At 42.7% G+C, this 26,870-nt stretch overlaps 1 protein-coding gene across 2 annotated transcripts in view; it reads right to left on the reverse strand.

Moving 5' to 3' along the window:
• The window catches only part of NELL1 (neural EGFL like 1), a 702,892-nt gene that overhangs the window by 584,567 nt on the left and 91,455 nt on the right, over positions 1 to 26,870 (reverse strand). For both annotated transcript variants that reach the window (XM_081098633.1, XM_081098634.1), the window contains exon 4: positions 24,063 to 24,233. In XM_081098633.1, the coding sequence (XP_080954759.1) occupies positions 24,063 to 24,233 (171 nt within the window). The remainder of the gene's footprint in view (positions 1 to 24,062; positions 24,234 to 26,870) is intronic.

A 26,870-nucleotide genomic window follows, 5' to 3' on the forward strand; every position in this document is an offset into this window, starting at 1 on the left:
TGCTGTGCATCCTAGTCCCTTGGCTCGAGGCACCTTCCTAGCACTTACCTGGCTATGTAACACACCACAACTCAACTAAGCTGGAAAGCCTCTCTCATACTATCTTTCATCCAGTTTTATTGAAAATGCTACATTTTTTCTTGGTTTCTATGTTGCTGAATAAATGTCTGGTGCCAATCTGAATTTCTTTGCTTTGTAAGTGATTTGGTCTTTTTGCCTTGAAGTCCTGAGGATATTTTTCTTTTATTTAAAATTTAATAGTTTTATACTAGGATACTAGTATATCTTAGAATTGTCTTTACATGTCAGTTTTCTCAGATTCATGATTAGCCCACTCAATTTATAGATTTGAATTTTCTTGCATTGTAAATTTTAGTAGTTTGAGATATTATTCACATACAACACAATTTATACATTTAAAGTATATACTTCAAGGTTTTTGGTATATTACATAACTAACTTTGTTATGTTGTGGTTAAATATATATGACATTGTTTTAATTATTTTACATGTACAATTCAGTGGCATTAATTATATTCACAATGTTGTGCAACCACCACCATCCAGTTCAAAAGTTTCTTTATCACCCAAAACAAAAACTCTGTAACCATTAAGCAGTAACTTCATTTTTTCACTGCTCAGCCCCTGTTAACCTCTAACCTTTCTGCCTCTATGAAATGGACTATTTAATACATTTCATGTAAGTAGAACCATATAGTTGTCCTCTATGTCTGGCTTATTTTACTTAACTAGAGGCCTGACGCACAAAATTTATGCAAGAGTAGGCCTTCCTTACCCGGTCTGCCGGCACCGGCTTCCCTCCAGCACCTGGAACCCAGGCTTCCCTCTGGCTGCTGGCACCTGGGACCCGGGGTTCACTCACAGAGGGAGGCCCCGCCTACCCACCGCAGCCTGCCAGTTGGTCGGTGGCCTGGACCTCCCTCTGTGGGGCGATCATGGGCAATGGCCGGGCCCCCGACCAATCGCATCACACCCGCCTTGGCTGGCCTGGCACCAGTGGCTGTCATAGCGTGGTCCTGGATGGTCGTCCAGATGGTTGTTCCGCTGTTCAACCATTTGGTCGATTTGCATTTCGCACTTTTATTATGCTTTTATTATATAGGATATTTTCAAGGCTCATTCATGCTGAAACATATATCAAAACTGCATTTCTTGACATAGCTGAATAATATTCCATTGTATGTATATACCACATTTTATTTAACCATCTGTGATGGACACTGAGTTTCTAATTTTTAGCTATTGTGGAAAATACTGCAATAAACATTGACATGCAAATTTCTGTTCAAGTCTCTGCTTTTAACTCCTTTGGGCATATACTTGCAAATGAAATTGTTGAGCCACATGGCAATTTAGGTTTAGCTCTGTGAACAATTTTGGAGAGAATGTGGAGAGATTCAGATTTAGGCAAGCACGATTTTCCTAGAAAAATCAAGACACAGAGGAAGGTTTCCTGTATCCCCCTCATGATCCACAAGCTAGACTAATAGCAGCATCACCTCAGCAGTCTTACAGCATCCTTTTCCGCATCACAGTGGCACCTAGCACTCAGGTACAGGAATCTCTTACTTACCTGCCTGTCTCCCAACTAACTACACCCTGGGATCCTTAAGAACTTGGACCTTTTCTTCAGTACAGGTGGTTAGAACTTGACTCTTAACCAACTTAACTGAGTTTATAACATGACTCTGCCATTTGCCAGCAATATAATCTTGAGCGTATACATTACTGCACCACTCCTTTCTAGTTTCCTCATCTGAAAATGTAGATAATAACAGTACCTACTTTATATTGTTCTTGTTAGAATTAAGAGAACATATTTAAAGCACTGAGAACAGTGTTCGTCATATTTTAAATATTTAATATTCTTATCACTATCATCATCTCAATATCCCCAGAAACTCGTATGGGACCTAATACATAAAACACAATAAATACATAACTGAAAGAATGTACAGATGTCTCTGTCTCCTGAATTGTAACAGCACTTAAAATGCAATTGATATACAGTTCAACATTGCATTAGATACTAATGTGTATTATAATCTACTAGTCTGTGTGTTGTTTTACTAGTATGTTCCAAGTAAGACCATAAGCTTCTTAGAGAATATGATATATATTAATATATATTTAATTCTATATCCCCTATAGCATTATGCTGGCTCAAAAGAAGAAAAGGTTTGACATGTTTTGAAAAATGTACTAAACACTTAAATCTGAATATTCTGAACAGATGACTGTGTGTTAGAACACACACACACACACGAGCTACTTTCCTATGCCTCACGTTTTCCTCTCCACCAAGGAGATTCCAAGGCCACAATGTCCAGCTCTAACTCTTCTGAGTCTGGAGAATTTGGCACAGTTATTCCATCTCTCTATACAATGAAGTAATAGATGCCTCCTAGGATTTATGTGATATTAAAGTAAACTATTTCTAAATCATGGGCTGGACTTATTAGTAGCTCTTAGTACTCTTCCTCAGCCATGCCCTCCACCTTCTCCCACCTGCTTCATCTGACCAACTCCCCATCACTGATTGGGTCCCAAACAAGGAAGAGACCCAGGAGCACTTCCAATCAGGCCCGCAGATAGTTTATTCTACGTTTATTGCAAAATATCCTCACACATATCCTATGGCCCCGCAATCCTGACTGTTCAAAAAAAAAAAAATCAATGCCATCTGCTTCAGTTTTTTTGTTAGATTTAGATTTGCACCAATTGCATATATAACTCAAAATGCTCAGCAACCAGTGACATAAGATACAAAAGCAGCAATATTATATAGTCCATTCACTCTTTCCTTCAACAGATATTTACTGACTGTCCAAGGTGTGCACTATACTAAGTTCTGAAGATACAGATATGTGAAAAATCCCTGCCATCGTGGGGGAATGTAAAAAGAGAGGGAGGTACTATACAAACACATAATAAGCAAACAAATACAAGAAGTGATGAATGCAAAGAGGAAAAAAACATGGTAAAGGGGGTGGATGCAATATGGTGAGAGGGTTTCTGATAAGGCAGCATTTGAATAATTGAAGGAAGTGAAGAAGTCAAGGAAACAGATAAAGGAAAGGTATCCCAGGCAGAGCAAACAGCAAGCACAATGCCCCAAGACAGAATGCGTGTGGAACGTTGACATAATGTCAAGGACTCATGTGTGTCTGGAGCAAAGGAAGCAGGAAAGGGAGGTATAAGGGATGAGGCTGAAGAAGTGGCAAGAAGCTCCATTTCCTTGGACTTTCAGACCACGCTATGGCTCAGTCTTTTAAGTGAGATGAGAAGAGCTTTGGAGAGTTTTGAGTAGAGGACTGTCATGATCTCATTCACTCTGGCTGACGAGTTGAGAACAGATAGGGAATAGGGACATAGCAAGGTGAAATCAGGGCCACCTGCCGCAGACTACTGCGCCACCACAGATGAGAGACAGTGGTTGGCACAGGCTAACAGTTGTACAGGAAGTGGAAAGTGGTCACAATGTAGATCTATGACGAAGATAAATTTGACAGAAAGTGTGCTGATAAATTATATTGAGAGTGTGAGATAAAGCAAAGAGTACAAGATTACTCCAAGTTTTGGGTGGCCCAAAAACCCAGGGAAGAATAATTTTCAAGTATGGAATGACCAATTATGTCAAGTGCAACTGATGAGAAGATAAAGACTGAGATTGAACCCTTTGGAACTGGTGATGTGGAGGTCTTTGATAAGAGTCTTTGGTATGATGATAGGGACCCAAACCTGACTAAGGTGTATTCAAGAGGGAATGGAAGAAGAGGAAATGAAGACAGTATTCACTAGTTCTTGGGATTTTTAAAAAAATATATTTTATTGATTTTTTTTACAGAGAGGAAGGGAGAGGGATAGAGAGGAACATCGATGACACAGAAACATCAATCAGCTGCCTTCTGCACACCTCCTACTGGGGATGTACCCGCAACCAAGGTACATGCCCTTGACCGGAATCGAACCTGGGACCTTTCAATCCGCAAGCTGGTGCTCTATCCACTGAGCCAAACCAGTTAGGGCTCCTCTTGGGATTTTTACTGGAGAGGTGGGGGGTATCAGCTGTAGAGGAATATGGGATTGAGGGAAGGCTTTTATTAATGTATGGTGGGTTCGGATAATGTATTGCTGCTGCTTAAGATCATCCTGTTGCTGGAAAATCCTGATGATATAGGAGAGGGAAAATGGTTGAAGTGTGTCCTGCACAAGGGAAGGGATGGCCCCAGGCAGGAGCATGTGGAGAATACATTGTAACAGGAGATCCGGAGTCCATGGTCCAGGAGCAGGCCAGCCAGTAGAGGTGCTGATGGGTTATCTTCTGATTGCTTCTATTCCCTGGGTGAGGCAGGAAGCAAGTTCATCCACTGAGTTTATCAACTCACAGGACTAAGTGCTGAGTGTGTGGAGACAAGAGATGTAGAATGATCACCCAGAGGAGGAGAGTATGATGGCTTTGGAGTTATCCAGGTCTGGGTTTCAAGTCCACCTCTAATCTGCCTCCTACTTCTTGGACTTAGATGGGTCAACCCTCCCCAATTCTACCTCCTCGTGATCAGAGTGGAAATAAAGATCTCTTAAGAACACCCAAATCTCATAGGGTTGTTCTGAAGGTTAAATAAGACCTTTGTGTTAAGTCCCAATACATAACAAATACCCGATAAATATTTATTTCTTCCCTACTTTTTCTTTCTTATACCCACTCTCTATTTCCCCCTTTTCAACTAAAGTATATATGGGTGAGGATGAGATAAATGTCTCATTCACAATTTAGAAATTAAAGAATGGAATGATCCTTTACCTTTTCCTTTCTCTCTCTTCTAAACCCCTCAGGGCTCTTTCTAACCCTAACACCAAACCAAATCAGTCAGCCCAGCAACCAATGGGAATTTAGAACTGTCTCCATGCTCAAAGGTTGTGTGTGTGTTGAGGTAAAAGGGGGCACAATCGACATGAGGTTCTTTTCTCTTATTGAAATAACCTTATGGTATAAGCAGAAAAGAATAAAAATCAGAAGGAAAGCTATCCTCCCACATGCAGCTTTCACAAATACACAAATACTGTGCATCCTTCAAGCCCAGGCCTAAGCACATAACCATAGTTTGAGGGCACCCAGAGACCATCCTCAGTTTGCATGATGTCCAGAGAAGGGAAGTTGTGGCTGAAGGCCACAAAGTAGCAGAGTGAGAGCTAGAACCCAAGTCTTCTCATCTACTGGCTGGGATTCACTGACTTTTATTTATTAATATTTTCCTCCTCCTATTATTACTGGTAGTGATGATGATAATAATTAATATTTCCTGAGTGCTTACTATGCAGCAAATATAAATCTATGTATAGGTCCCATGTAATACTTCAATTAAACCCATAATGTAAGGTCAATTATTGTCTTTTTTTAATAAATAAGAAAGCTGTGTCCAATTAATTTAGGCACAGGGAAACCTCTGGTAAATGGAGGAGCTGGGCATGAACACAACAGGCTGGTTCTAATCTAAAGCCTTACTCACAAACCATGGTTCATTCCACCTTCTTCATTCCCACTGGAAGTAGATTCTCCCACTTTAACAGTTGGCCTGTGTCTTTGCTTCCATGTGGTCCTTATAGAAGGACCTGCCAGCTCGGCTTCAAAAGACAATTAAATTGTGGGTTTTTGCCCAGCTCTTCAATGTCATCTCCTTAAAGGCCCAGAATTTTCTCTCATGACTACCACAGCCACTTATAGCATTCCTTCCCTCATTTGTTCATTCATTCATTCATTCATTCATTCAACAAATGCCCAAACAAGTGCCCTCTCTGGGTCAGGTATCTGGCCAGGTGCTGGGGACACTGCATTAAAATAAGACAAGTTCAAGTTGCTGATGCTTGTTACAGGAAGTGAGGGGTACAGATCAGGGAGCATGAGACACACAGTAAAACTGTAAACAGGTAAATGATCAAGATAATTTCCCAAAAGTCCTTCAGTGGCAATCAAAGAGCACAAGATCACTGGTATGATAAAAAGTGATCGGCTAGGGTCAGTACGACATCCCTCTGGAAGCTGGGGCAGAGGCCTTCCAAAGCAATTTCCAGCATAAATGCCATGGCTGTTCCTTTTCAGCAAACAGTGTCAGATTACCAAGAACACAAATAACAAGATTTACGCTTGCCAATACTGCACTCTCTGAAGAGCAAAAACCAAAAGCTAAGGGATCGGCCTTTTCATCTACCTCTCTCAGCACCATTTTGACAACTTCCTCTTTTCTAACCACATAATGATACTTAGCAAAGGCCTCACTGGAGAGTCTATCTTAGCCAAGGCTAATGTCATCTCTAAATAGGGCTGCTAATTGGAAGGATCTCATCTGTATTCCACGTGCAGAGGATCTGTGGGCTGAGGTGAATGGCAAAGCAGGTCCTGCCGGCTGGGCTCCGAAGGACCACCTGTGGGTGCCATCCTCCTGTCTCCTGTTGGATATGCTTCTCCTTAACTGTGCTGGGTAAGAGGGTGAGGATGCAGGGCCCTCTCTGGAGACCTGCAGTCACCATCCTCAAAGCCTCCACTGTCCCAACTCCCACTTCACAGCACCGTTCACATGACATCGTTAGCACGCTTTCTTTCTTCCTGGTGAGGTGGACAGAAGCAAGGATTGCTGCCACCCCGGTTTTATTGACGAGAAATGCAGGACTCTGCTGGGGTCCAACCCCAGCGGGTCCAGGGGTCCCCAAAGGTGTGGACGGAGTCGGTGAAGAAGGAATGACATGGAGACGGAGTTCAGTTGATCAGCAGCCTAGCCAGCATCTCTAGCCAAGTTCTGGTCAGGATCTCCAGCGAAGTTCTGGTTAGGATCTCCAGCCATGTTCTGTGTCCATGTTCTCTTGCTAGGTTCCCCAGCCAGGTTCTGTAGCCATGTTCCCTCGCTAGGTTCTCCAGCCAGGTTCTGTCCAGGTTCTCCAGCCAGGTTCAGTCACCAGGTTCTAGTCAGGTCCTCTTGCCAATTTCTGTAGTCAGGTTCAGTCCAGGATCTTTTGCCATGTTCTGTCTCTAGGTTCTGAGGCCAGTTTCTGTCCAGGATCTTTTGCCATGTTCTCTCCAGCGAAGTTCTTCTGTCCCTAGAGAACGTTCTGTGTAGGTTCTGTGCCTAGGTTCTGTCTCTCTCTCTGTTGTTACATCTGTATTTATACCAGTTGATTCAAATCCTATCAATCTCTATTTCAAAGGTTAGGGCGTTTCTTATCTCCATTCCAGGGAGTAAAGATTATGTAGCTTAAGCATGATTGTTCATAGTTAAAGTGATTAATTTCCCACCTGGCACTTAGTTAAGAGGTTTTATTCCCTCCCTAACTTCAGGGGAAAATCCCTACCTGGGGAAACAACCTTTCTCAGAGACCTTGGTTAAAACACATAGTGCCTAGAAGGTGAGCAAACATATTAAGAACAGTATGCCATATATGCCAGGTCCCTTGAAACAGCAAGCATGGACCGGCTCCCGGCAGGACTCTAAGAGGTTAAGGAACTCACCTGAGTGTACACAGCTGGGAAATGGTGAAGCCCAGGATTGATTCGGGGCTTCTGATTTGGAACCTCTAGCGGTCAGGGTCCCAGTGGCAAATAGCCATTCCAGGTATGCCCTGCTTTCTGAAAGTTTGTGTTACATGACTTCACTTTTATGAAAGGCCTGCATTAGTACAATAATGGCTTTACTGTAATAGTGAAATTCCTCTTTGGATTTCTCTTGGTTAGCAAAAACAGGTACTAATGTAAGACTTTCATAAAGATGAAGTGGGGCAATGCAAACCTTTAGAAAGCGGGGGCTAGTCTTCGCTTTATGCCATTTTTGCTTAGGAAAGTTTTCATAAGAACTCTCTACTTTCAGAGGGCAGAGGAAACCTGTATACTGAGATGTGGCAATTTGAAAAGAGAATACAGTACTCTACTCTCGCCTAGGACACGGTTTCACTTTCTATGATTTCAGTTACCCACAGTCAAATGTGGCCTGGAAATAGTAAGTGGAAAATTCCAGAAATAAATCATAAGTTTTAAATTGTGCACTAGTTTGATAGTGTGATGAAATCTCACACTGTCCCACTCCGTCGCACTTGGGAAGTGAATCATCCCTTTGTCCAGCATGTCCACGCTCTCTATACACTGGCCACCAAGGTATGGCAGTGCGTGTGTTCAAGTCACACTTATTTCATTTAATAATGGCTCCAGAGTGCAAAAGTAGTGATGCTGGCAATTCAGATATGCCCAAGAGAAGCTGTTAAGTGCTTCCTTCTCAGCTTAATAAGAAAAGGGGGGGGGGCGGTGAGAGTGGGAAACATGTTAAGGTTACTGAGTTCTAAAGTAAGAACCAATCTCTGTCCATAAAATTGTAAAGAAGAAAAAAAAAATTTGTGCTAGTTTTGCTGTTGCAATTCAAACTACAAAAGTTATGATCACAGTATGTGGGAAGTGCCTAGTTAATACAGAAAAAGCATTAAATCTGCAGGTGGAAGCCATGCACAGAAAATGTGTTCTAATGGACAGCAGTGCGTTAAGCCAGAGAGCACTGAAGCTACATGAAGACCTCAGCAAGGAAATGAGGGACACCAAGCCAGTTACTGCAGGGAAAAAATTGTCACCATGAAATATTGTGAGTGAGAGAGAAAAGTTATACATGCATATAAGTTTTATTACAGTATATTCTCATAATTGTTTTATTACAGTTTTTAATCTTTTACTGTATCTAATTTATAAATTAAACTTTAGGTATATATGTATAGGAAAAAAACAGTATATATATATGGCTTGCTACTATTCAAGTGTCAGGCTTCCATTTGGGGTCATGGAACATAACCTCCATGGATAAGGTAATTACTATAAGATATTAAAGGAATTATTTACAGAAGTATGGGCAGAAAGTAGGTCAACAAGGAATGGTACACAACTACAGAGTTTGTACTTTTTAATAAAGAACTGGGGAATCTTTTCTTTCTTATGCTTGAAAAGGCAGGGAGCCCAAAAAAGGCCACCTGATAGGACCTATGGCTTACAGTCCTGCCGCACAGCCAACCCAAGGTAACCCCACAGAGAAGGAGCCAGAGGAATAGAGACCCTCTCCTCCCTCCTGCCTATTTTCCCTGCTGATGACATCCAAAGGTCTCTAGGTCGCAAAGGAGCCCCCAGGTGCAGCCCATGCAGGTCAGCCTGCTAGGACACGGGTCAGCCTGCTAGGATACAGAGCAGAGTGGAGAAGATAATAGAGAGAAGACACCATGCCCAGGCTCCAAAGCTTCTCCACCATCCACTGTCTCCCCCTGGAGGGAAGACTGGAGCCAATACCTAAGTACACCCCTTTCTGAAGTGATTGCTCACCTTGCAAATATCGGGTCACCTTTTTCATGTGACACTTAGCAAGCATGAGCTCTAAGGCAAGGCTCAGTCACATAATTTGTATGTTAAACAGCTTCACAGATATGGTAAAGGTTGCATGCATTTTCTTTTCTGTGGAAATCTGGACTGCAGATTTCAGAATCACCCCCAAGCCTTAAACCCATCTGCAGATGTCGACTGCATTGCGGCATGACTCTAACTCCAGAGGAGGTAAGTAGCATCCTTGCCAAGCTGGGGATCCAACTTATAGTTTACATATAGCAGGAAAAATTAAAAAATCGAGATAAGGCAAGGAGTCAACATCAGGGAACTGGCGAAGGCACGTTCTTGATCTCCCTTCAGAACAGAAAGAGCTGTCCTCCCAGGGGGATGCTGTGGAGTGGGGCTGGCAAGGGAGCTGTGAAGCTTTGAGAAGGAATCCAGCAAACCAATCAAATGGAGAAGCAGGCATCAAAAGCCAGGGATCAGCGGACCAAGAAGAGAGGATGAGGAGGCAGAGGATGTGGGAAGGCAGGCCTGGGCAAAGCTGTAATCGGGCACTGGCTGAGATGGGCCTCCATGGCACATTGTGGGAAGGGTCCTGTGTTTACAGGACCAGCCAGAGGGCCACAGCTTCAGGCAGATGAGGAGGGACCAGGTTTCCCAAAGTGACAGCCTAACAAGAGGGTTGATGGATGGCAGAGGCGGGAGCAGGATGGCTTCTCCAACTGGCTCACATTCTCCTCCATTTGATCATGGCCTTGAAGACGGCCTGATGGCAGGAAGAGCCATGTATACTAATGATCACTGATCAACCAGATACTGACATCATCTCCTTGGATTTGTCCTCCTGCTCACTCTGCTTCACAGAAGGAGAATCATCATGGTCAAATTCAGCAGCAGCAGCATGGAGGTGCAGACTGAACTCTAGGCATGGGGCTCAACTATTTACATGCTGGTGCCACTGTTCACAGCCTACCCAAGGGCCACTTCCTCCTCTTCTTTGCTCCAAAGTGCCTCAGTTCTGTGGATGGAGCAATGTGCCAGCCCCATGGTAGGAAGGATGATTGGTCTATGAGGATCAATGGTGACCCCTTCCCCCTCGGCCAGGGGAAAGCATGCCAGGGATGACAGGTAGAAGGATATAAAGGATGCACAGGCCCAGATGACATGTCCGAGCATCAACTCATTTCAGACACTATCTCCACTATACTTCCTGCTTACGGGAACACTATATGCCCCTAGAGTTTAAGCCTCTGTTATTTGCAACCAGGAGAGCCCTATCAAATGCATGAACATTGTCACTTTTCATTCCAATCTCATGAGGGAGGCATTATTATTAGCCATATGTGATGACTGAGGCTTAGAAAAGTTAAGCAATTTGCCAAGGGTCTATGGCAGTGGTTCTCAACCTTCCTAATGCCGTGACCCTTTAATACAGTTCCTCATGTTGCGGTGACCCCCAATTTCATAGTTACAAATTGAACATAATTAAAGCATAGTGATTAATCACAAAAACAGTATGTAATTATATATGTGTTTTCCGATGGTCTTAGGCAACCCCTGTGAAAGGATCGTTCAATCCCCAAAGGGGTCGGGACCCACAGGTTGAGAACCGCTGGTCTATGAAGATCATGGTGACCCCTTCCCCAACGAAGCTAGTGGCAAAGCCAGAGTTGAAGCCCAGGGCTGTCCAACTCCAAAAGCTTGTGCGCTCAGCCACTAAGCACATTGACTCCTTACCTGACCCGGGACAGCATCGGCTTCCCTTCAGCCACACAAAATAAGATGTAGCATGATTCCTGTGCTCAGAGCAACTGACCCTCATCACATACCCGCTTGAATCTTGTAACTCCCATCTCAGCACAGGCTAATTGCCATCGTTGCACCTCGATACACGGCTGAGACAGGGCACGCTGACCCAGAGGCAGGGACACTTGGCCCCTGCCTCGTTTCTATAGTCACTGCTGTGTGTGACTGGCCAGAGGCATGGATTACAGCCCACAGCAGGAGGCTAGAGGCCTGGAGGTGAATGCTGCTCCACGCACCACCCGGCACAGAGCTGCCCAGACTTCCTACAAGAAACAGAGCAGCCCCCATTCCTCCTGAATACATTCCTGCTGCTCATCAATGGTCTATCGGGCTTTATTCAGTGAAATGAAAAAGCATATTGAAGAACAATGCATATAGGTCTGTCTCATTATTGAAAAAAAAAATGTGTTTGCATATGCAAAGAAAAAATCTAGAGAAGGGAAATAAAATTGTTAATAATCACTTCCGTGGAATGGAATAAGGGCAGGGTGACGGGTATTGCATGGTTTTAAATAGCTTGCACCTTTCATATTTTTATGTTACTCAGTAGTCTTATTACATATTTTGTAATTTACATGGGGCATGCATTATAACAAGTTTTAGATATCCCATTACATAAAGCTAAAACATACCTATACTGCAAAAATTTTCACCCCAACCTTCACATTGTTCCTTAGAATTTCTCTTCTTTTAACTTCCTGTATATGTGGTTCTTTTTTTTTTTTTTTCATTTTCTGAAACAGGCAAGCACCATTCATAATTTAAAAACAAATTAAAGAAAAAAATAGGACCAAAAAAAAAGCCAGCATAGGACACTCATGAAACCCTGCCCAAAAATTTACTAGTAATTTAATGAGTTTCAGGGGAGACCCCTACTGTGGGCCCCAAATGCAGTTTTAAGAAGCACACCCACAGAATTTCATGATGGTGATATGCTCACCATGCAGTCAACACACAAACACATGTGCCCAAAAGTGCTTGCTTTCCAGCAGAGGGGGCACGTGCCCCTCATCCTCTGGGGGATGGGCATATGCTCCTACCCTCTCTGTAAATCGCCTCCACTCCCTCATGCCTGCCAGAGCTCCCTCCAACATGTACATTCAACCTGAGAGCAAGGCACAGTTCACCTGGTGCTGTGAATCACACTGGGAAATCACCAAAAGCCTTTTATAGATTAACTGCCTTCCTCAAAAAAAGGATAATCCTCAAAAGTTCAAAGCAGAAACGCTAGGATTACTTCACCATTCCATTCGCTTGATATTTAAAAAGCACATTAAAATTTACAACACACATTCCCATGCAGGTTCTCATTTGATCTTTACAATAACCCTGTATAAGCAGACTGGGTAGAGGTGATGCCCGTTCTGTACAGATGAGGAGATCGAGGCAAAGAACAAGAGGACTGAATTAATGAAATCATCTAGAAGGCTGGAATCACAAGCCAAAAGCCACAAATACAGAGCCCTAGGTCAGAGCTCTTCCATTTATACATTCATCCAGGAATCACCAATCTGTTCACTACCTGTTATGTGGCAGGGCTATAATATACATCGCAGATACAACAGTGAGCTCTCGGGGTGCTTACAGCCCATGGGAAAGGCAGACAGCAATCAAATGATCAAAAACTACTCTGAATAGCCTGGCTGACATGGCTCAGTGGTTGAGTGTCACCCTATGAGCCAGGAGGACACAGTCCGATTCCCAGTCAGGGCACATGCCTGGGTTGCAGGCTCGATCCCCAGTGTGGGGTGTGCATGAGACAGTCAATCAATGATTCTCTCTCACCATTGATATTTCTCGCTTTCTCTCCCTCTCACTTTCTCTCTGAAATCAATAAAATATATTTTTAAAAATTACTCTAAATAAAATGAACACTATTCTATAATAAAAATGTGAAACAAACAAGAGACTTCTTTCTTTTGTCATGAAAATTAAAGATAAGTTAAAGCAAACTTGACATGCTAGAACTAGCATGTACAGCGATCCTGTGGCTTAAATGGACATGATACACTTTAAAACTAAGAGAACTTGAAGTCAAAGGAATGGGAAATCCAATGCAATAAAGAAACACAGACCAGACTGCAAAATTTTCGTACGCTATATTAAGCATTGTGACCTTTAGCCTAAAACTAAAGGAGACCATTAAATGAGCGTATGTGAATATTGGAGTGGGAAAGGAACATGGTGATCATATTTGCAGTGGGAAGTCCTTGTAGATCACCCATTTGCCCAGGAAAAACTGCCATCATGAAAATTCCTCAGAATTCAATGTACTCACCTATTTCCTATGAATTCCTGCAGGCTCTAGGACAGTGATGGCAAACCTATGACATGCATGTCAGAGGTGACACGCGAACTCATTTTTTTGGTTGATTTTTCTTTGTTAAATGGCATTTAAATATATAAAATAAATATCAAAAATATGTCTTTGTTTTACTATGGTTGCAAATATCAAAAAATTTCTATATGTGACACGGCACCAGAGTTAGGTTAGGGATTTTCAAAATGCTGACACGCCGAGCTCAAAAGGTTCGCCATCACTGCTCTAGGATGTATCTAATTAGATAGCAATAAAAGAAGCAATAACAACAAATGCCCACCTAAATGAGGTCCCCCACCACCCAACCATTTACTTCACCACCAGTAGTTTTTAATGTGACCTTGTGATTGTGAAGTCACCTTAAAGAACACAGTTTACCACCTTGAAACAGGAATATCAAAATTTATATTGGAGCTGTGTAAAACCACCCGTGTAACACTGGAGACCAATGTAATGCATCTAGTTCACATTTTAAGAAATAGCCGAACGGCTCATTTGCAGTCAGTCGTGATTTAAGATTAGGGCCTTGGCCATCACACATCAGCACGGAGGCACATACAAGGCATACAAATCATAGGAGGAGGACGGGCCGTCTGAAGGCCTGACCCAACATTATCTCTGTGGTATTGGGGTCGTGAACCTGTCGATCAACACTCTAGATTCTAGGGAAAAGGGAGAGTCTTTAAATCTAAAAATAACACCACATAAGCCTTCTAGAGACTAAAGACCAACAGTGGTTGGAATATATAATGAGGCAGATCTTGATCCAACAGGAAGGTAGCCGCATGAGGTGAGCAGCATCCCCGTCTCAGAAAATAATACATCAAACTTGGCCTTTGTTTCAGTTTATGAATGGGATGCCTTACAGCAGTGATTTTCAACTGGTGTGCTGCAGGAATTTTTAAAACATGCAATACCTTACTATTTAGTCAGGGGCACCGATCTCTTTCCCCTTAGATTATCAAATAAAAAAAATAACAATAGGCAACACAACAATAGCCATCTGGTGGGAATGAGTCAAAATTATACCCATTTTTGATCAGATCAGCAAAAAATATTGTTTGTGTGCCTCAGAATGTTTGTATTTAGTTTATGTGTGCCATGAGATGAAAAGGGTTGAAAATCGCTGCCTCAGACTGTTTTCCATGAGAAGTTAAAAGTGTCACCTTGTCACACGGGGTGCTGACAAGAGGAAGGAAGAGGAGGAAGAGAAGGTTAAAAGAAGGGGGAGGGACTGGTAGAGAATAAACTGCCTAAAAGAGAACTAAGGAAGGACCTCTGATCTCTAGCTGCCCCTGACTTACTGTGAACCCCTGGACAAGTGACTTCTCCCTAATGATGCAATAGCTCACCCCCAAGGGCTATAGGAAAGATCAAGTAAATATAAACATCATCCCTAATGACACAGAAAACACTAACTTCAACTCAGTTAAAAGCTGAGCAAAAAGTCTGAGCTTCCCTTGAAGGGTGTTGGGCTTCTGAGGACAAAATGCAAAGAATTCAAGAAAAGTGTATCATGCATTCCCCAACTCCTTCCTTGCTTATGCTTCAGTGACAGCATCAGAGCTGGAGAGCAGGTGTTAGAAAAAGTGCACTGAGCCACCGAGTGAATCAGGTGTCCTGCCGAGGACATACCAGGACATAACACAGCTGTTTACCTCCAGTGGAAATAAAACCCCATGCTGGGTCATACGGGCACTCTGAGTGTCCCAAAGAAGCCAGCTGATGCCCTCCCACCCCACCCCCGTCAAGCCTGTGAGTTCCTATGTGTGAAATTCGCTGTCAGGAAAGCGATGCCCTCAGACTAATGGACATTAATGAGTACAGATGTAGCGTGACATTCCTGGGGAAGAGTTAGAGATGGCATCACGCAGGCCCTGGGAGGAGAAGGGAAATTATTTCCACTCTAATTGCCTAGGAAAACCCTCAGGTAAGGGCCCGGGCACATTAACCCACTGGTTTAATGGCTCTGGAACTACAGCCGGGAGAGGCACTCACAAGAAGTTCCGAAGGATGAACTGAGGTCCAAAAGTCAATTGGATTTGAGGTCAGAGCTGGGGAAAGAGTGCAGAGAAACTTTTTTCTTCCAAGCCTCACACCCCATCCTTACAAGATCCCCTTAAAGAAGAACAGCAGACAAGGACAGCTATAAATTTGTTTCCTTGCTTCCAACTGCTCTGGCTGTGATTATTTATAACATTAATTTAATTAAAGTTTCCATAGAGATAGATGAATTTCTTTACGGTAGTGTGCAAAATCAATTCCTTTCAATGGCAACATCAGTACCCTTGGTCTAAGTAGAAAACTAATGCATATTTGGAATTTTTTTCAATTAAAAAGTGCTCATGGCTCATGCATTTTTTTATCCCCCCAATGCTCTTTTCTAATGTGTGAGGCATAAAGGAACAGAGACAACTAATGTATAAATGTACATTTTTTTAAATATAGGTTTCATAATATGTATTGTTCTGGTTTGACTTTTTATTTCTCTTTGCTTTCCTGTAAAACAAAAATAACCATGCATATCCATCACAAAAGGACAGAGTAAAATTATAACAATAAAGATGCAAGCATCGATATCTTTTCCTACAAGGAAACATTTATTTCTCTTACAGCCTATTTCCCTTCCATTTGTCCTGTACAGACCAGGTCCATACTGATACAATACAACACAAAATGTGTCTGAAGGCATGTAAATGAAATCACTAGGAGGTTGGCTTAGAGTGAGGACACTGCTATCTTATCTTCCTCTCTATCCTAATATAGCTTGGGCCCCATGTATACAATAAAGTGCCTTCTTGTTAATCCACTCATCGCCTCAGGTAGCCAGCAAACCCCCATGTAAAGTTTTATTCTATTGTATTTCTTTCTATTTGCAACTTTGAAAGCCTGAGAGTACAGGATGCTAGGGTGAGAGGTAGGGCACTCTCTCATCATGCACTTCAATTAACTTTTCACCTCCTACCTCTGTCTGCCATTGAGGCCATGGTTAACCAAAGGTATATTTAAACCCATCAGGGAACAAGTGGAAAAAATAAAGGTTCTTGAAATGAGAAAAGGTCTTCTACTGATGTCATTACAAGACAGGGTAAAGTTAAACTTGGAACCCACCTAAGGAGGTTGAAATTAATAAGCCACAGGGTACACAGCATGGGCAGAAGTGGTAGGGGGAAGTCAGTAGAATAAAACATCCAACACAGTAATGTTTGAACAATTAACAACCACTCCCTACTTTGCCAAAGGATCTATAACTTTGAATGTATTACATTGGCTACCTTGACCTTTAGATTCATTCTCTTCCACTATTTAAATCTCTACAGTTTGGCCGCAAAGTATTTTTTCCCCTTCAGAGGACGTGTTATGTCTTTCAACAGTACAACTATCCATCATCTGCTGGCTACAGTACACTGCTCTATCTTGTAAGTCACCAAACTACCAAGGTCCCCATGGCCAGGGAAGCCTGCATGCCCACACCCCACCCATCCTCAAAGGCTGTCCACTGTCACATGTCTGGGGCAATGAACACTGGAGTACATGGTGGAGAGAACAAGACACCAACATCCCTTAGCCTCCAAAAATGCATATTTGGCATTTACTCCAGCAAGGAGGATGCAAGTGAGAATAAAAGAGATGGTCATCTAGGTTAAGTAGTCTTTGCTCACTAATAGCATGTTGCACTGTCTACCCACATTTCAATTCAGATGATTCAACCCCCCTGGTGGTCTACTACAAAAGTGGCTCTGTGAAGATGGCACGCTGAGTTGCTCTCCACAGTCCTGAGGGTGTGTGGGCAAGGGGGTGGGGGAGAGAGAAGTGCATGCCCTTTACTTAATTAAGTATCTGAGGTGCCCAGGTCAAAGTTGGAAATCACCTAGTCCTAGCCCCTTATTATATACCTAGAGTGAAATAAATAACTTTCCCGGGGCATACAAACTTAATTTCTTCTCAGCTCAAGTTTTCAGTCCAGAATACCTCTGTGCTAAAAGCCAAAATTTCAAAGTAGAAAAGCAAATAGTGCATCTTTTATTTAGGCGACCCAGGAAATTATAACGAATGAATTTTCCCACTCAGTAAAATTTCTCCTGGCAACCTGCACTCCAGGCTTTCAAAGTTGCAAATGGAAAAGACTAAAAAGAAACACAATAGAATCATCACTTTACACAGGGGTTTATTGGGTACTTGCGGCCATGCATAGCTTAACAAGCTGGCACTTTATTGCATACACGGGGCCCAAGCTATATTAGGATAGAGAGGAAGATAAGATGGCATTTCCTACTCCTAGTGATTTCATCTACATACCTTCAGACACATTTTGCGTTGTATTTTATTAGTATGGACAGGAGTCTGTCTCTCCCTACAGGCTTTCCCTCACTGCCAACTTGATACCACTCTCCCATATACACTCTTCTCTCACTGACCCTATGATTGGCTTTGTAATACTTACAACATGAACCTCATTCCAAGTACAATTCTTATGTGACTGGCACACAATCAAATCACACACTGGCAAAACTGAAGCTGCAGAAATTGTCATGCGCTCTCACTTGGGGTGGTAAGAAATGAAGAGGCTCTTCCACGTTCCCAGGAGCTCTCCCTTCTGTGATCTCCCAGACCTGATTGTCTCTACCAAGAATCCAGTAATCCATCATGTATTCCCTTGTGACCTCTACATTGTTACTTAAATTTACACACGGGGATGTCCTGTCTTCCTAGCTCGCTTGTCATATCTTCCTGGACAGAGGGTCTGGAGCTGCTGGGTTAGCTGGACAGGAGGCATACACTGGCTTCTCAATTTAATTTTAGTCCATTTGATGATGAGTCTTGGGCATGTGTTCCTGTTCGTGACATGAATAATATATCAGTGCGGGAATCAGGAGATTGAGAGTCTTGGCCTGGCTCTCTTAGAAGCTGTAACCTTTGACAGTCATTTCTTAACTTCCCTCTCCTGATTGTAAATGAAAATGTTGGTATGAAATCAAAGCAGTACATTATACATGTTGCTTAACTACCTTAGGGAATGGGAGTTCTAACAAGATGTTTGTAAATACTTCAGGAGCTCCCTCGAAAGTAAGATGCCATATCCTCATAGTTCATAATGAAAACCTAGAGCTATAAGCAGATGCTCACATCCTGGAGTTACTCTGAAATGTTAGACAGACACCTTGAATTACTGACTTGTTCAGTGACTTACAGTAAGTTTATTTTTCTGATTCTGCATATGCAAAAATTGAATGTGCTCCTCAGTGAAAAAAACAGCATGTGTTACACGTAAAATCTCATATGTTTATTGTCTAAACTATAATCACTGAGTTAACCCCTTGTCAGAGTGACTGTCAATATGCAGGGGTGCCGAGACCGGTTTGGCTCAGTGGATAGAGCGTCGGCCTGCGGACTGAAAGGTCCCAGGTTCGATTCCGGTCAAGGGCATGTACCTGGGTTGCAGGCACATCCCCAGTGGGGGATGTGCAGGAGGCAGCTGATCGATGTTTCTCTCTCATCAATGTTTCTGACTCTCTATCTCTCTCCCTTCCTCTCTGTAAAAAATCAATAAAATATATTAAAAATTTTTTTAAAAAATTATCTGTTTCCTTAAAAAAAATATATACAGGGGTGTGTGGTGGGGGGGAGGGTGTGCGTGTATGTGTGCACACTGCACACACTTGCACAGTCTGAACTAGTGAGGCGAGAGTTCAGAGCTCGGTTGCAATGTGACTGTGGGAGAGAATTTTTCCCAGCACTGGGGGAAGAGGAGGTTGGCTTAGAGTGAGGACACTGCATACGGCAAAATGTGCTACCGAAGGCTAGGTTAATGTACCATTCAATTACCAACCCTTTGAGTCCAACCCTTAGCTGTCAAGAACCTCAGCTCCACTGTCACTTCAAGACCAGATGCTGGGAGTGACTATTTGCAGTTCTCTCCACTGCTCAGCTGCTAATAGGCGCTGTCAATTCAGCCTGCACACAAGGCTCAGTCCGAGTCCACGCTTTCTCTGAATCCAGGGAACAGGGCTGGTCACTGTTGGGGGCCTGGAGGCTTCAGAATTTAAAAATGACTGAATGAATAAGCTATGAACTTCCCGATGGCAAGGACTCGGTACCCTCCACAACCTGGCAGGGATAGTGCATCCAGTACATTAATGTGATGGGTTGAGGGATCATTAAAAGTCACCAAATAAAGACAAGGAACGAAAATTCCTTTTGTGGTGAAGGAGAAAGAACATTTGGGCACTAATCGCGCATCAATGGATTCTGAGCTTTGAGTTATGGGGACAGGCTGCCGGGTGAGCTGGGAATGGAGAGGGAGAATCTGAGGAAGGTGAGGCCAGGTCTCTCTAGACTTTGTTGGAAACTATTAATATAAAGGTAGTAGGTGGAAAACCCACGGCAGTGGAGATAAGCAGTCTGGCCACCGATTGAATGATTCCTTTCATGTTTCTAGCTTGAGGTAAGCTGCTGCCCACACTTCGGGAGCTTTTAGTTAGGCCCAGCTAAACAGCTGAAGCTGAGAGAAAGGTGTCAGTCTTGGTAGCAGGCAGAAAGTGTTGAACTGCTGACAAAAATAGCAGTCGCTTTCCTTTGACAATTTGTGTAATCAGGTCAAATAAGGCTCTGTTTCTGAATTCTATCCTTAAAAAGGTGGAAAATCCTGCCACACATGCAGTGCCTCAGAGCAATGGAGGTGCCTGGGAAATTATTTCCACCTATTTTCACATGTTCTTATTATCCCCACACCTTCTGCAGCAGCTCTCCCCTGGGAAGGCTCCCTGGTGTGGCCGTGACTATGTCCTGGGAAGTACATGAGTTACACAGGGGGCATGGAGGGGAGGGGAGATCCCAGTTCAAGGTTTTGGCTCTATGCTTATTACATTATGTGATTGAGACAGAGTTGCTTATCTTCTCTGAGCCTTTTAATTCCAAATCTGGGACTAATAAAAGTGTCTCCACATGGATATCCTAAGGAATATCATGCTGAGAACATTAACTAGCCTGTTGTAAGTACCCAATACACGCAGGGTCCTTCGCCACCCCATGACAATGCAATGGGTTCTGTTCATAAGATTCCACATCTTACTGAACAACTCCAATGATCAGCAACAAAAAACATGTAGGAGGAAAATACTAGAGAGGAGCAAACTGCTCACACTGCACCGAGCTCTTGCCTTTTCTCAGTTCCAAGTCCAGGGCCAATGGTCCCCACTGATGTGCTGAAGAGCAGAGGGGCTAGAGCAGACACTTATGCATCAGATTTGGGTCCGGATCCTAGCACTGCCACTGATGAGCAGCTGAATTGCAGACACATAATGCAACCTCAGTTCCATCATTTTAAAATGAGAAAAATAACAGCATTGAATGTGGGGTGAATGAATTATGTAAAATGCTTAATTAGCACTGTGCCTAACACAGTCAACACGCAATAAATCTTCTCCATCACATCACCGTTGATCATCTAGCAGGTAGGACTCTAGCGGATGACAGGTAGAGAAAAATAAGGTAGCATAACTCTAAAGTAAAAGGAATCAAAAAGGAACAATCTTCTGATGGGATGAAATGTATAGCTTAGAGTAAAAATTCAGCTGTAGTGAAATTCATTCTCCTGGGAGGGTGGCCAGGATTAGGAGGAAGAAACCAGTATCTCGACAAGGAAGCCAGAGCTACCGCCACTCTAACTCAGCCAGTGCTGGCCAGGAAGAAATTTGTGTACTTGTTCTGTGCACTAGGCACTACCTTCTCCTTAATCTTTCCTCCTCCTTACTGGGGTCTGCTTCAGGTACTTAGTTTCTGAGGGACCCCCATTTATGTGTTGTACCCCAGCCTCTCCTCTGGCTTATCCCCTCTACTTAACCCCATGGTTTTGAAATGCCAGTCCATGCATCAAGTCTCACTGCCTGCATGAAACACTACATGTAGAGCTTGCTAAAAATATACCTTCTCAGTTTCCAGCCCTCAGGGTCTGATCCAGTGGCTCACATGGGGCCTGGTTTCCCATGTATTTTCTTAGAGGTTCCCCAATAATTCTTACATGCAATCAGGTTTGGGAACTATGTTTCTAGACTTCCTACACCAAAATCAAAATTTACCTCTTCTATGGCCCAGTCATTCCGGGCCTTTCTTTCCCCTGACCTTTCTGAAAAACTCATTTGTGTCTGGGCCCATGAATCATCAACTGGCAGCAACTTTATTTTTCTCCTCCAAGATCTTACACAAAGGACAACATGTTATGGCATGAACCAAAGTATGAAAAACTTCAAGAGAAGGGAAAGAATATTTATAATCCCCTCAGTCCATTCTTTATCAATAGGGCGGACCCTAGAATATGTTGTGGATTCCAGCTCTCCCATACTCTCCCCAACTTTCTAGGTAGAGAGGTCAAGGTAGCCAAGAAGGACATACCATGAATGAAAGTTTGAAGACAAAGAGGCACCAGAGACGTGCAGAATAAATAATCATAATATCAACAGCCACCACGTAATGAACACCAAAGGCCAAGCACCACCCTAAGCACTTTACATGGATCATTTAACATTCCCATCTATGAGAATATGTTAGTATTATTATTTCCAGTTTCCAAATTTAAAAAACTGAGATGCAAAGAAATTAACGTGCCCAAATTCACACAGCTAACATATGGCTGAAGATGGGAGAAGAAGACATCTCGTGGGGACCAGAGAATTGCTGAAGTCATGAGACCTTAGCTAGCAGAGACATAGCCTCTCTCCTCTTTATTCTTCTCCAGGCAGAAGAATATTAGGGGAGGGGAATAAATTTTGGAAGGAGAAAGCAAAAAATTGCATAGCAAGAAAAGAGCAGTGTCTCCAGGAGTTCTCAGTTGGGAATTACTAAGTTAGGGCTTTGAGGCCTCTTTCTGGCTGAGGACATAGGAGGACATGCAAGGCCCTTCATCCACTCTCCCATTTGGGCATCATATGGGTGGGGGGAGGGGGGGCAAGAGAACTACCAGATAGCCTTTGGCTCTAGAGAATTGAAGATGATGAGCTCTTAAAGGTAGAAATGGAGATGGCAGCATGAGGATGGCTTTATTCAAGCTGCCAAGCCCCAGACTACAGGGTAAAAAGCCAGTGGTTTCTATGGAAACTTTGTCCATGCACACATATTATATCTGGATAATTCTTCAGAAATCCAGAAAGTACCTTAAATAGATGACATCAAAACGGACCAAGACTCACTTCACATGGTGGAACTTCCCTTAAGACTGACACTAGTTTCTGTTCCTTGCCCTTGTAGATCTTTTCTGCAAGAGACTACAGACCTAGAGTGGGGAATACATTAAGTATCTCCTCATCAGGAGTGTTGTCTGCCCAGCTGGTATGGCTCAGTGGTTGAGTGTCAACCGATGAACCAAAAGGTCACAGTTCGATTCTCAGTCAGGGTACATGTCTGGGTTGTGGGCTCGATCCCCAGTGTGGGGTGTGTAGGAGGCAGCCAATCAATGATTCTCTCATCACTGATGTTTCTCTCTCTCTTTCTCTCTCTCTCCCTCTCCCTCTCCCTCTCCCTCTTCCTCTCCCTCTCCCTTCCTCTCTAAAATCAATAAAAATATATTTATTTTTTAAAAATAAGTGTAGTAGGGGGCTGAGTGACCTTGGATTATCCCTCCTTCTGTTGGGTTCCAGAAGGGAGGTTGTCCCCAACATGTCTGTTCTTTATTCTGGGCCCAAGGGAGCAAGTCCTGTGGCTGAACAGTTATTTTCACTTTGATGGTAACATTAATGAAAACTAACGATTCATGGGCAGTACTTGCAATACAAACATTTCTCTATAATAGGGCTCAGATCACTATCCAGAAGGATTTTCAGTGGGTTCTGGGGAGATGAAAACATTCCCCTTGACCATCATTACCCAGCTGCCCAGCTGCAAATGCTCCAATGGAGACCAATAGTCTCCTTTCTTCAGCTGGCAGTAAACCTGACCAATGACGGATATGGGGTACAGTATTTCCTTCACACCCCAACCCACCACCTCCTGTGAAACCCTCAGACCTCACAAATAGTCCTGCCATCCTCAAACAAGCTGGACGGCTCATTCCTCTGCAGAGAATGGATGGTATCAAAGATTCAAAGACCAGCCTCTTACAAAGCCTCCATTTGGAAAAGATATTTAAGCAAAGCTGTGCCTGATGAAGTGAAATAGAATTAGCCGCCTCAGTAGCACAGGCTTCTCAGATTCATTCTGAGGCTGGCTGGCTTATTCGCATCCAAGGGGAATGAACTGAACAACAATACATCATAGTTAACTGTGATCACAGCTCCATGGAATTTCTGACGGTGCCTGGAGTACACCGAGGTGCACTTACTGTTCCCCAATCTGTAATCAACCTTTTGTACGTTTGTTCCTAATCACAGGATATGGTTTCATCCTAATGAACTGTTTTCTTAGCGTTTTACAGTTGGTCATTTCAGCACATCTAAATGGCCTACTCGGTAGGTTAAATTACTATGAGGGTCCCTTGGTTTTTGTTTCCTGGCAAAGCTGAGAGGGGCTTGATTTCTCCTGTTTCCCATGGCTCGATTTCCAGGACAGATCATGAAAGATGAAAGATCAAAGGCAAAGACGTACCTGTTGCAGTCAACGTGGAGGAGGAGGTGAGAGGCGCTAACTGACAGCGCGAGCTTGTGCCACTGTCCATCTGCCATCCGGTATGGAAGGGCCTCCGTCCTGGGCTTCCCATTATGTATGTAATGATACCGGATCTCATCCCTCAGACCACTGCTCTCCAGTTCAAAATAGCTGTATGGAGAGCAACAAAAACTGGTATTATTTTTCTTCCAGACATCACAGGCAGAATCAGTCCTTGCTACTTACTAGCTTACAACCACGTTACTCAGAATCTAAAATTAGTGAAACATGACACAATGAGCTACATCCCAAAATCAATGGGACCACATGGAACCCAATTCACCTATTGTCTGAGGGGCCTTTTAGTGACACACCTTGAGCCTCTGAAATGGGCATTGATCCACTGTAATGTAACTGGCCACAAACTAATTAGCAAAGCGCTGGGCAGTGTCTCTTAAATGCCTAAAAACAGTTAGATCCCTCTTTCTATTGTCTAAAAAAGACCACGTGGAATGGACTTGTTATTTTTATTACTGCCCTTTTTACTTTTTCAAGAATTAGAGAAAAACAGAAGTCATGTTGGGTATCAGGGATTCAAATAAACTGTCATAGTGAAGACAGTGAAGAGATTAGTAAGGCTTTTTTATCTTTTACTTCTCCCTGTACAGAAAGCTGTAAGTGACCACTATTCCTAGATATGTAGAGGAGGAAACGCTGAAGCTACTCACATATGGACCAGAATTTCAAATGATCTCATCATGGAATAAAACATGCAATTGAGTTGTTTCTTTGCCCAGATTGTGATCATGTTTCCAGATCCATGAAAAACTCTTAGCACCACCACTGTGGTCGGTGCTTCAGTCATAAAAACAACCGGGACTTGGGGACACTCCTGAGACACACAGCAGGGCTGACACTTTCACAGGTGGCAGACCCATCTGTCTCCTGTGTTCTCCTGAAATGTATCATCATCACTGGGCTTAATCTCACTGTCAAGCATGGCATTGGGCCTTTAACATACACTATCTAACTTATCACTACAAAAACCTACCAGGCTGATATTATTTGTTAACCATTAAAAACTGAGATTCTGGCCCTGACTGGTTTGGCTCAGTGGATAGAGCATCGGCCTGCAGACTAAAGGGTACCAGGTTCGATTACGGTCAAGGTCATGTACCATAGTTGTGGGCACATCCCCAGTGGGGGATGTGTAGGAAGCAGCTGATCGATGTTTCTAACTCTCTATCCCTTTCCCTTCCTCTCTGTAAAAAATCAATAAAATATATATTTTTTAAAAAACTCAAAATAGAAAACAGCAAAGTCTGTTAATACATTCATAAGACTTCAAAAGAAAATAAAACTGAGATTATAGAATTCAACAGCATGCCCAAGTCAGGATTTAAACTCAGGTCTCAAGTTGATGGCCTATGTACTTTCTACCAGTTTTCTGCCCATCTCAGAGGCAGGAGAAAAAGTAGTAAGGATGGTCTCAACTGGCACTATCTCGCAGCAACTCATTCATATAAACTCAAGAACTACTCGCCTAGACAGGTAACCTGGCTCAATCCCCAGACTTGGAAGGACCTACTGCTTCTCCTCTCATCCATTGAGTTGTCCTGACCCCATTAGCCGGATTGTATTTAATCTAAAACATGAAATGCACCTTCTATGAGAACCGAAATGAATATATCATGAAACTCAGCCTCTATTATTCACGACCCCCAAATCTCACATCAGAGAAAAAGGCATATTTCTTGAGCATCTTTCACAGAGATCTTCCCAAGAGAGCAGGGCAAGGGGAAGCAGAGTTAAGACCAGCCTCTGACCCAATGCATTTGCAGGAGGCAAAGAATCAGGCCCAAGGTCAGGTATATGATTGCAGTGGGTTCCTGGGCCCACATACATACTTATTAGTAATAAGAAACAATACATATTTTATAAGACTATAAAAGAAGAAGTCCCTTAACAGAGAAGATACTCATTTTAGAAGGATCCTCCAAGCAGCTAGGACATTAGAAGAATCAAACAATGAGAGAACTCAAAGATCAAGAAGACCTTATAGATTATCTGGTCATTCATTAATTTATTCAAGACATTACTAAACACACAATGAAGGACTAAAAAAAAAAAAAAAAAAAAAAAAAGATTTAAATGTAGATCCTGTTCTCAAGATGCTTTGAGACTAATAAGGAAATAAAATATTTATCTCTTCCATAAAACACTAGAAACTGGCTTAAGAAAAAGGAACGGGAGACATATCATGAGTGACTGTCAAGTGCCAGCAGTGGGCCAAGTGCTTTCATAAACATCTCATTTCATTTCTTCAAAGGGAGATATTATTATCCCTGTATTACAGAGGAGTTCACATATGGTCAGAGATATCAAATACCTCGTGCAAGACAACACAGCTCCTAGACAGAAAATCAGCATGATTTTAAATTTGAGACCTTAACAAGAGTAACATATTGTGAGAAATCTCTGAGTTACTTTACTTCAACAAATAAGCTATTGCTGAGGGAATGAACATGACCTTGAAATGACATCAATAAATAACAATGAAAAAATAAAATAGAAATAAATAATGATGAGAAATGCTCAGAGAGGTCACCTGATGGAATCATTAAAAAAAAAGAGGCAGATCAATCTCACCAGATTTAATCATTATCTCTGGGGTTATGGCCTCATTGAGCAAGTGCTCAATGTATTATAAACAGATCTCTCTTTTTTACATTTTTATTGAATTTATTGGGGTGACATTGGTTAAATAAAATTATATAGGTTTCAGGTGTATAGTTCTATAATGCATCA

This window comes from Myotis nattereri (genome assembly GCF_964212035.1).
Source record: "Myotis nattereri genome assembly, chromosome: 9".
In the NCBI taxonomy this organism is placed as follows: Eukaryota; Metazoa; Chordata; class Mammalia; order Chiroptera; family Vespertilionidae; genus Myotis; species Myotis nattereri.